The sequence below is a fragment of the Neoarius graeffei genome, chromosome 26 (genome assembly GCF_027579695.1).
Source record: "Neoarius graeffei isolate fNeoGra1 chromosome 26, fNeoGra1.pri, whole genome shotgun sequence".
In the NCBI taxonomy this organism is placed as follows: domain Eukaryota; kingdom Metazoa; phylum Chordata; class Actinopteri; order Siluriformes; family Ariidae; genus Neoarius; species Neoarius graeffei.
In genome coordinates, this window is record NC_083594.1 from 22,231,823 (window position 1) to 22,244,079 (window position 12,257).

General features: G+C 39.5%; 1 protein-coding gene across 2 annotated transcripts in view; it reads left to right on the forward strand.

Annotated features, from left to right (window-relative positions):
* atg7 (ATG7 autophagy related 7 homolog (S. cerevisiae)) overlaps window positions 1-12,257 on the forward strand; it is a 307,435-nt gene that overhangs the window by 79,926 nt on the left and 215,252 nt on the right. For both annotated transcript variants that reach the window (XM_060909788.1, XM_060909789.1), the window contains exons 14-16: window positions 1,102-1,252; window positions 9,703-9,779; window positions 11,140-11,255. In XM_060909788.1, coding sequence (XP_060765771.1) covers window positions 1,102-1,252; window positions 9,703-9,779; window positions 11,140-11,255 — 344 coding nt within the window. The remainder of the gene's footprint in view (window positions 1-1,101; window positions 1,253-9,702; window positions 9,780-11,139; window positions 11,256-12,257) is intronic.

Here is a 12,257-nt window from a genome sequence, read left to right on the forward strand (position 1 = left end):
CCAGGGTAACTTCTAAGCAACTGAAGGCCTCTCTCACATTGGCTGATGTTCGTGAGTCCACCATCAAGAGAAGACTGAACAACAATGGTGTGCATGGCAGGGTTGCAAGGAGAAAGCCACTGCTCTCCAAAAAGAACATTGCTGCTCTTCTACAGTTTCCTAAAGATCACGTGGACAAGCCAGAAGGCTATTGGAAAAATGTTTTGTGGACGGATGAAACCAAAATAGAACTTTTTATGAGAAGCGTTATGTTTGGAGAAAGGAAAACGCTGCATTCCAGCATAAGAACCTTATCCCATCTGTGAAACATGGTGGTGGTAGTATCATGGTTTGGGCCTGTTTTGCTGCATCTGGGCCAGGACGGCTTGCCATCACTGATGGAACAATGAATTCTGAATTATACCAGCAAATTCTAAAGGAAAATGTCAGGACATCTGTCCATGAACTGAATCTCAAGAGAAGGTGGGTCATGCAGCAAGACAACAACCCTAAGCACACAAGTCGTTCTACCAAAGAATGGTTAAAGAAGAATAAAGTTAATGTTTTGGAATGGCCAAGTCAAAGTCCTGACCTTAATCCAATCAAAATGTTGTTGTTGTTGTGGAAGGACCTGAAGTGAGCAGTTCATGTGAGGAAACCCACCAACATCCCAGAGTTGAAGCTGTTCTGTACGGAGGAATGGGCTAAAATTCCTCCAAGCCGGTGTGCAGGACTGATCAACAGTTACCGGAAACGTTTAGTGCAGTTATTGCTGCACAAGGGGGTCACACCAGATACTGAAAGCAAAGGTTCACATACTTTTGCCACTCACAGATATGTAATATTGGATCATTTTCCTCAATAAATAAATGACCAAGTATAATATTTTTGTCTCATTTGTTGAACTGGGTTCTCTTTATCTACTTTTAGGACTTGTGTGAAAATCTGATGATGTTTTAGGTCATATTTATGCAGAAATATAGAAAATTCTCAAGGGTTCACAAACTTTCAAGCACCGGTGTGTGTGTGTGTGTGTGTGTGTGTGTGTATAATGTTTTTATATATATATATATAATATTTATTCTGAAATAATTCCTACTCTTAATATATCTGCTCTACCAGCTTGTAGTTAATGCAGCTCTTGGGTTTGACACCTTTGTCGTAATGAGGCATGGCCTTAAGAAACCCAAAGACTCAGGCACTGGAGACACCAGTCCTTCATCATCCTTGTCTACATCAGACTCCTCCTCAGCCTCGACTCCAGCGGCACCAGGTAGGACAGATGGGACCATTGAACACTTTATTTAGTCATTGTATTTCCTGTTGATTGAATTTGACTCGGAATGAATGAAAAGACTCCTCAGTACCTATCCTAGCAGTACAGTGTGTGTGTGTATAATGTATATAAAATTGAAAGGACAGACACAGTTCTGTTTCTAATGAAATGTTATGCTTCCTGAAATAATGGTTTGGCAGATTTTAAATGGTTGTATCCATTGACTAAAAAAAAAATAGTAATTGTTTGTACCCATTAAAAATGCCTCAGTGAAAGTAGTATTTCTTTGACGACCCTCCAGGAAAATCATTTTACCAATATTTTGCAATTTTTCCCTCCACCAGCTTTCAGCAGATGCACATTTTACAGTTATTCCACGAAATCGAGTTGGACATGAGCATACCTGGCTTACAGCCTCTCAGACGAGATTGAGTGGAATAACTGTTTCATTCTGTCCACATTCACTGGATTTTGAGAAACAGCATTTTTATTTTTTGCAAAATTGATAAATAAAAACTTTTATACAAAATGTCTGACAAAATCATTTCCGCTTATAGGAGAATGTAAACAAACCGGTGAATGACAGTAGCAATTTGTGAAAAATGCGATAATAATTCTTGAAAAATAAAAGATGCATGTTCTTACAATCAAATACTTTTTATTCCATATTGTGTTGCTTTTTTTTGTGTGTGTGTTTTGGTTCAGCAAAACACTGTCATTATTTTCTTCTTTAGGGGATTTTGGTGGTTAGCAAACCAACTTAAAGGTGCATTACTGCCACCGACTGGGCTAGAGTGTGGAACAGGCAATATTGGGGGTGGGGTGGGGGGACTATATTCTTTTAGCTATTTCTGTTTCTTTTAAATACTTGATAACAAAGTGATATATTTGACTTGATGCACGCCGCCATTTTGTTTTTCTCTACTCACGGTATGTGAGCTGATAGCCTTGTAGTAGAGTAGCCAGTCAGAGCGTGTGATTGCTCATATCCAGTGAATGTGGATAAGAGAATTGTATTTATTCATTCAGCAAAAAGAGCATACCATGCTGCTGTAGAAACACCACTAACGAGATATAAATATAAGCTGCACGGAAAAACATGAGCTATAGTCTCTAACTTAATATGAGCAAGATGTCTCTTAATATAAGCGCATAGTGTTTAAAGACCAATGGCACAAACACAGTTGGATGAAACTGTCCATGAGATATACTGCGTGTTATGTTAACCCCCAGGAATAAACATTTGGAACTGTCGTAAACACGGCAGAATGGTCATGATGACATTGCTGACCTTTTATAAACATCGTTATAGCACAGTTATTTAACCCTGTTATAATCAGCTGCACTGTGTGTGTGTGTGTGTGTGTGTGTGTTATGTGAACCCCATGAATAAACTTTTCGAACTATCAGAAAAATACTTCAGTGGGGTTCAAGCTGTAAATCTTGGCTTTAAATCTCTAAACTGATGAACTTTTGACCCAGAATAGAGGCCTATACATTTGTGGAAAAAGAAAAGTTGATGGAATGCAAAGACGAGAGATGTATGTTGTTGGAAGAAACAATCCCATGTGAATTTTTCTTAAATCTTTCTTCCCATGATATATATTTTCAATATTTAGAAAGCAGATAAATTTAATAAGTAAAAAACAACTTTTATTATAATGGTAAGCAATTATGGGGAATGTAGGTAACTACATGGTTGAAAAAGAGCAAATCTAAAAAGCCCTAAGTTGAAGGTAAAGAGAGGAGTCATCTCGCAAGAGCTGAGTGTTTTGGTGTTTCTCGAAAGGAATGAGTAGAGAAAATGCTTGACCTGAGCCATTGTAATTAATTAACTTGGCAGGGCAGCCAATTTATATAATTAATTTTTTAAAAATTGAATTTACCATCAGCAGATGGTCGAGTCCGAGAACGAGACTCCAACTGCACCATTTGACGGTGGCTGTTGCTGCCTTTATGTGAAACCGTCTCTGCTACTGTGTTGGACAAACATTACTGCTTGACGGCCCTTTTTTAGTGAATCGACTACAGATAAAAAGCTTGTTCATCGCTCAGCAAGCCCCGTCCACTATCAACAGGGCAAACAACATGAGAGAGGGTTAACACTAGCTAGTTCATCAGTCAGCAAGTGAGCCCTGCTGTCACCAGAGCAACGAACATTAGCATGTCACTTCCTTCTCTGGGTGGAGTCTTGCCAAATGATGATTGAAGTTCGAGGTTGTCCCCGTCGTCTCCTCGATAGTTCTTCTACATATGGAACACATAGCAGTGCATTTTTTCCCACTGCACGAGAAGTCTGTATAAGCAAAGCGGACAATCCTAGGGGCTTCTCTCCAGGCATTTTAGCGCCATTAACGTTAGCTTGTTCCTGAACATGATGTATGAACAGGTGAATGTGCATTCTCTTGTACAAAATTAGCATAACAATTAATGTAGACATAAATATCTCATACCAAATTATTCTGGCATGTTACAAAAAATAAAGATCTGAGTCCTTGTCATCAATTTACGATTCCGAATGCAGTTTATGGACAAGTCCAAGTCGGAGTCATCAGCGCTCAAGTCCAAGTCAACTCATGAGTCCTTAAAATTAGGGCACGAGTCGGACTCGAGTCCAAGTCCTGGACTTGAGTACTACAAGCCTGGTTTAACTTTCACTTGTTAAGTCATGTGGACACACTCTCAGAAAACAAAGTACATCATTGTACCCCTAAAGGTACTCTCTAAAGTACTTATTTGTACACTTTATATTCTGCTTGGGAACATACAGTGGTGCTTGAAAGTTTGTGAACCCTTTAGAATTTTCTATATTTCTGCATAAATATGACCTAAAACAACATCAGATTTTCACACGAGTCCTAAAAGTAGATAAAGAGAACCCAGTTCAACAAATGAGACAAAAATATTATACTCGGTCATTTATTTATTGAGGAAAATGATCCAATATTACATATCTGTGAGTGGCAAAAGTATGTGAACCTTTGCTTTCAGTATCTGGTGTGACCCCCTTGTGCAGCAGTAACTGCAACTAAATGTTTCTGGTAACTGTTGATCAGTCCTGCACACCGGCTTGGAGGAATTTTAGCCCATTCCTCTGTACAGAACAGCTTCAACTCTGGGATGTTGGTGGGTTTCCTCACATGAACTGCTCGCTTCAGGTCCTTCCACAACATTTTGATTGGATTAAGGTCAGGACTTTGACTTGGCCATTCCAAAACATTAAATTTATTCTTCTTTAACCATTCTTTGGTAGAACAGCTTGTGTGCTTAGGGTCGTTGTCTTGCTGCATGACCCATCTTCTCTTGAGATTCAGTTCATTGACAGATGTCCTGACATTTTCCTTTAGAATTCGCTGGTATAATTCAGAAGTCATTGTTCCATCAATGATGGCAAGCCGTCCTGGCCCAGATGCATCAAAACAGGCCCAAACCATGATACTACCACCACCATGTTTCACAGATGGGATAAGGTTCTTATGCTGGAATGCAGTATTTTCCTTTCTCCAAACATGACGCTTCTCATAAAAGTTCTATTTTGGTTTCATCCATCCACAAAACATTTTTCCAGTAGCCTTCTGGCTTGTCCACGTGATCTTTAGCAAACTGCAGACAAGCAGCAGTGTTCTTTTTGGAGAGCAGTGGCTTTCTCCTTGCAACCCTGCCATGCACACCATTGTTGTTCCGTGTTCTCCTGATGGTGGACTCATGAACATTAACATTAGCCAATGTGAGAGAGGCCTTCAGTTGCTTAGAAGTTACCCTGGGGTCCTTTGTGACCTCGCCGACTATTACACGCCTTGCTCTTGGAGTGATCTTTGTTGGTTGACCACTCCTGGGGAGGGTAACAATGGTCTTGAATTTCCTCCATTTGTACCCAGTCTGTCTGACAGTGAATTGGTGGAGTCCAAACTCTTTAGAGATGGTTTTGTAACCTTTTCCAGCCCGATGAGCATCAATAATGCTTTTTCTGAGGTCCTCAGAAATCTCCTTTGTTCGTGCCATGATACACTTCACAAACGTGTGTTGTGAAGATCAGCCTTTGATAGATCCCTGTTCTTTAAATAAAACAGGGTGCCCACTCACACCTGATTGTCATCCCATTGATTGAAAACACCTGACACTAATTTCACTTTCAAACTAACTGCTAATCCTAGAGGTTCACATACTTTTGCCACTCACAGATATGTAATATTGGATCATTTTCCTCAATAAATAAATGACCGAGTGTAATATTTTTGTCTTATTTGTTTAACTGGGTTCTCTTTATCTACTTTTAGGACTTGTGTGAAAATCTGATGATGTTTTAGGTCATATTTTTGCAGAAATATAGAAAATTCTAAAGGCTTCACAAACTTTCAAGCACCTCTGTACATGTAACATTTTGACCCTAAAAAGGTACACACAGTTACCTTGAAATTGAATACTGAGCCCTAGGATAGTGTATAGTATAGTGAGCAATAGTGTAGGTTGTACCTTGGGGGACAGAAATGGACTCCTACCCCTATTTCTGACAGTGCATGAAGAAATTAGTGAATAAATTCGATCTGGTATGCATGGTTTTGAAAACTGTGTGGGAGGACCAAGCGTTATCAGAATTCTGACTGGTGAGAGTAGATCTGGTGAAAAACATTCTGGTGAAGACACTGGAATGTCATCAATTACTCAAGCTTTGTTCTGCAGATTGTGACCCACAAAACCAACAATAAAGTTAGATGGCCTTTCAATTTCATAAAGTCAGTGAAATTTAGTTCCCTCTGAAATTTGGTCATTACGATATTTGTTTGTTTCTGTAATATCTCTCAAAATATCAGGCCATTCTCTGGCTGGGAAGTTATTTAATTTGAGGGGATTCTGTAGCAAATAATACGCATGAAATTGCTCGCTTCATGTAATCAAGCAGACAGAGGAAGTCCGTGTGCGCATGCACAGGTTTACCACCACCTTCATCTTCTTTTTCTTCTTCTTTTGGGTTTTACGGCAGCTGGCATCCAGTGTTGCATTACTGCCATCTACAGGTTTACCTTGACTATGCACTGATAGTTACATCATTCTGTAAGCTAAACGAACAGCTGATCACACCGAGGTGCTCGCTGAGCACCAATATTTATTAGTTTGGTCCTGCGTTTCCTTTCCTTTGCAACATAACGTCTTTTCTTCTCGCTTTCCGTTACTGTAGTCAGTCTTTCATGTTTCATTTGCGCACACACATCCTCCATTTTTCTCTTCTGTTTCAAATTTGTATCCCACAATGCCTTGCGCGAACAGGGAAAGCCCACCACGTGATGCATGACGTTGTATCTTGAATTGGGTCATGGTGAAGCAGGAAAAAATAGCAGAGAATTTAGGGCCATGTGGCCCTAAATTCCTTAATTGTTCTATTTAAAAAAAAAAAAAAAACTAATCAAACTGGAAGTCCGTGATTCGAATTCAGTAGCTTTTGGTCCACTAAACAAAAAGCTCTACAATTAGATATCTCTTCTTGGTGGGTTGATAATTTGAGAATGAAATGGATATTCCAGAAATAATAATAATATAAAAAAAAAAAGATCTATGCACCCAATGGTCCCCCTGGCTTGGCCAATGTAGAAACCCAATAAAGTAGAAAGCAAATTATTTCGAATATGTTTCTGTGTCAAGCTTTTTAAACGATGGGTTGAGGAGATTGAGGTTTTCAGCCACTGAAGGCATTTTAAATGTCTGATGTCTGTAAACTAAGGTAACTGTTAAACACTTAAACCTACACACACACAGTTTGTTCCTCCTTGAACTCTGTGGAAAAGCAATAAAAAGAGCTGGAGGAAAATTCTTTAGAACATGTTTTTGCTTCTACTTTTCAAATGATAAGTGGTAGAGGTTGGTTTATGCACTTCGGTTATTTTAAATGTCAAGTAGTTGTAAATTGAGGTAACTGGCGTTGTGTTCAAAGCTTCTTTTTTAACGTGCCAAAAAGTGTTAGTTCCTGAGTGCTGAAAATGATGAGACTGGCATTTTATACATTGGTATGTCATTTTACATCTGCTGTTGCGTTGAAGTGGAATCGGAAAGAGGGAAATGTAAATGTTCCTTGAAATGGACTTCCATTCAGTGAAGTCATATATCCATCCATCCATTATCTGTAGCCGCTTATCCTGTTCTACAGGGTCGCAGGCAAGCTGGAGCAGTGGCGGCTGGTAGTCTTTCAAACAGGGGAGGCTGGTCGGTTACGATATTTCCAGATTTTAAAAGAAAAAAGAAAAAACACATCAATTTTGCCCATACTCTTGCCTCTGATCTGGCTGATTGTTGGCTAGCCTACTGTCCAATATATATGTTGGGGGGTATATTTTAACATTTTATATTTTAAAATTGTGGCATGTTGTTTAAAAATTGATCATTATTGAAAGCAGCTCTTTGTCAGGAACCTCAGCAGTAACAGCAGAGTGTTCTGGAATAGGCACAAGCACTGACTTTGGGGAGCCAAACATAGAGCTGGGTGCCACACATTTCATTCAATGACACTTTCCCTATATTTTACTTATTTTGACTGAGAAATGTTTTATTGACAATTTTGATAACCTTTCACTTTTAATCCAGGTCTGTAGTGTGAAATATTCTCGGCTGTGTTTTTGTTTAAAAATGTTTTCCAAATTGTAGCGGTGTTTAATTCATATCCAGAGAAATATATATTACAATATAATATACTCAGCATAAACATTTTAAATAGATTCTATATTTTTGGTCCATCCATGACATATTACTAAAGTAGCCTATTTACTGTTGTTGATGTGGGTCACTTGCTGTTAGCCAATTCACTTTCTCGTACCAGGAGAGCTGAAAGGAACGAGTATTATTCCCTACCTTTTTCACCAAGTCAGTTTGAGGCGTTGGTCTACCCTGCTCTTTAATTTTAATTTTTTCCTCGAAAGGAAGACTGGCAAATGGCTTCGCCAAAATTAAATCAACAATGCTTGGCATCCGTGCGCAGCTTTCTTGCTAGCTGACTAGCCCCCTCAAGTTCAAGTCCAGTCACTCAAATAAATGAAATTTCTGGAACTAAGATAGCAAACTTGACAACACTATATTTACACTTTATTTACAATGAAAGTATATACAAACTAAAAAGCTGGTAGAAACCGTATGTAATGAATGAAATCGAAATGTAAGCTGATCTCTTACAATACACCACAGCACTTGCGAATCCGCAAGGGACTGAACTGAAATTCACCGCTGCCTGTCTATATTTGAAACGAGCTGTCAATCAAATAAAATATCCGGCCGCTTTCACCAATCACCAGTCTCCTCGCGGAAAGCTTTGCCATGTCCCTCCCACTGTGAGGCTGGGAGTCCGTGGGGCGGGCGTTTTCACAGTATTTGTCCAATAACCGTCTTGCATTTTGAGATTGAAAAGCGCAGAGCTCCCAAATGCCATTGAAGTCCACTGAGGCTGGGAGTCCGTGGGACTCCATGGGCGGGCATTTTCGCAGTATTTGTCCAATAATCGTCTTGCATTTTGATATTGAAAAGCGCATAGCTCCCAAATGCCATTGAAGTCCACTGAGGCTGGGCTGCATCGCGCTGTCACGAGGGGGAAAAACTCACACACACACTAGGCGAACTGGGGAAAGTTATAACGGAATGATTTTGCACTGTAGTTGGGTTGAGCACATATTTCTATGATTCTGGATCTGAAATAGCAATGTTATAAGGTCGGCTATAACATAAGCCTAGCGCAATTCATCCTACACGATGTTTGTCATTTTTAGAGGAGGCTGAGCCTCCCTCATTGTCTTAGAGCAATCGCCCGTGAGCTGGAGCCTATCCCAGCTGACTATGGGCGAGAGGCAGGGTACACCCTGGACAAGTCACCAGGTTATCGAAAACTATTAAATGAAGAATTTTATTACCAAAAAACATGCAATATTTATTTTACAATTCTTTATCAATTTAAATATTCATTTTATTTTACTAAAAACTTGGTTTCATTTGTTTAATTCTTTAATTTATCTAACAATAATTATTTACCCACATTTGTAAAGTTTGGAGTAAAATAAAATAGCCTATTAACTAAAATATTCACTTTATTTAAAAAAAAAGTTAATAACAGATGGGCCTTTTTTTAAATAAACTTTTATGAACACTTCTACCTCCTTTTTTTCTTCTCTGTTCTTTAGCTTTCTGTAGTCTGTAAAAAGAGACCTTTGATTTCTTGTTAAATCTACTTGCACAAACGCACAACAGCTCTTTCCCATTTTAGATCTGCTTTTTGTGTTTTGCAGCATTAGAGCTGTGTTACCTCTGGCCTAGGGTGAAGTCAAATGTATTCCTGCTGTTGTGTTATTGTGCCTTCTGTTGTCTAAACAACATAATTACAGCGAGGAAAAACTAAGACATTACACAGATATTAGAACACAGTGTCTCTTGTATTTCATTTCTGGTTTTATTAAAGGTTGTACTGTTCATATTTTCAGGAGCATCTCTGTTCTCTAACATACCTGGCCATCGACTAGGCTGTTACTTCTGCAATGATGTTGTTGCTCCTGGAGATGTGAGTTTCCATGTTTCCTTAGTTAATAATCCTAGTTCTGAATTGGTGATGGCATCCAAGAGATGTGTCTAGATTTTTTTCATTCATCCATCCACCTAAAAACTTCCTCCAAAACTCGATCTGACCATCTTAAAAAAATTATTTAAAAAAAAATCGGTCCATATCCATCCATCTATCCATCCATTCAGTTGTGTTTATCCAGCCACACTTTCATCCAGTCATCCGAAAAATCCATTCAGTTTGATCCACCACACCAAAAGATCTATTCAATCTCATCCATCCCTCCTATCTACTCATCTAAAAAAAACAATTCAATTCCAGTCGTCCATCTATCCACCCAGTCCCATCTGTCTGTTCATTTAGAAATACATTCAAATCCATCTATCCAGCCATACATACATCCAAAAAAAAATCATTTCAATTCCATCTGTTTATTCAGCCATTCAAAATCATTCAATCCTATCCATCCATCCCTCCAAAAATCATTTCACTTCCATCTGTCTATTCAGCTATTCAAAAATATTTCAGTCCCATCCATCCATGATCCATCTTATCTGTCTGTCAGTCGATTCAATTCTGTCCATTCACAATCTAGCCAATCCCATTTGTCCATTGGTCACTCAGTTAAATTCTATCCATCCATTCAACCATCCATCCAACTGTCCATCCATCTATGTATTCATCCAGCCAACCATCCATCCAACTGTCCATCCCTTTGTCTATGTATTCATCCAGTCCCCTCCCTCCCTCATTCCGTCTGTCCATCCATCCCTACAATAAAATCATTTTAATTCCATCTGTCTATTCAGCTGTTCAAAAAAATTAAAGCCCATCTGTCCATGATCTAGCAGTTAAAATCCATCCATCCATCCATCCATCCATCCATCCATCCATCCATCCATCCATCCATCCATCCATCCATCCATCCATCCATCCGAAATATGGACTCAAATCGCCAGCCCTGCTAGATTGGGAAATTAATCCTTTAAAAAAAAAAAAAGAGTTAGCATGTATGGAATGAATCCTCATTGCTATTAGGTCTTGTCCATGCAAAATTCAGGGGTTATGTATTGCTTCTTCTCAGACAATACAATACACATCTTTACATGACCAACTGGCAGCAGTTCCAGGCTGTTTCACTATGATGTGATTGTATGAACATTTACAGCCTTGGTTCATTTCCTTGGTGTAAAAAAACATTTGGTTACTATAATTAATCAAAAAAAATTTTTTTGTCACTTTTATTCATAATCAGATGTCTTAACTCATTTGTCACACTTTATTGGCCAACTGTATGATTAATGAGAAATTTGCTTATTGAATTTTTGGCTGAAATCCAGGACTTTTTCTTTTAATCCAGTCAACCAGGGACAGGACTTTGGATCAGCAGTGCACAGTGAGCCGGCCTGGTTTGGCCATGATTGCTGGAGCACTGGCTGTCGAGCTGATGGTCTCCATCCTGCAGCACCCAGAAGGGTGAGAACTACATTACATCCATACATAGACCAGTCCCAGCTCTGTCTATTTTGTAAATGCACAAAAAAAAACAATAAATGAAAAAAGAAAAAAAAATACCTTCCTTCTATATGTTATGTAACCATCAACCACTTTCCTATATGGGTCACCAAATCAATCCAATCATATCTTTCCATACTTCCAAGTTTAGAATTCTGAAGTAAGCAGAAGCAGAGTAAACACTGCAGCAAGCTTACTGAGGTAAAGTGGCACAGCATAAGTGCTATTGAAGGCTACGTTTACATTACGTCGAATCAGCGGATCATCAGATTAACGTTCTTAAAACGATTCGCGTTGACACTAAAACCGTTAGCCGTGCACACAGCAACACCAATACGCGGATACGCTCGGCTCCGCAGGCATCCTGCGCTCCAAATCACTCCGCCCTGAACAGCGAGTGCCCTCTGGAGGGTGTGCACTCCGGCCCTGCGCAGCTCACAGAGCGCGCGAGTGAAGTGAACAAGCCACGATTCGGGACTGAGCCGCTGTGTGTGAGATCCCAGCGCAGATCACTTATTACTTGCAAGTGGAAGGATGGCAAGCCTAAAGACAATCATAACTACACAATGGGCAGTATTTGCATCAGTATTTGCAGTATTTTCATACTTTTATACTCTTTAATGAAAGGTGATACAAGGCGGAAGTCTGCGCCGTTTTTCAGCAGTCGCGTCACATGACCAACGCCAGCGAATCAGGAAGGTGGATGTCACAGTGACGTTGTCCAATGAGACGCCAGCTAGAGCTCAGCACAGCGTATTCGCGTATTCTCAATGTTTACACAGCACCGGAGCTGATACGATCTAGATTGAATACGTGGACGCTGGCGGATTCCCGTTTCCCCGCTTTTTCAGGGGGGTTAATGTAAACGGACAGTGCGTCCGCGAAGAAAACGAGACAGATACGGTCTAGTGTAAACGTAGCCGAAGTAGGTCATTTTTCTTTACTGTATAATTTTATGCTCAA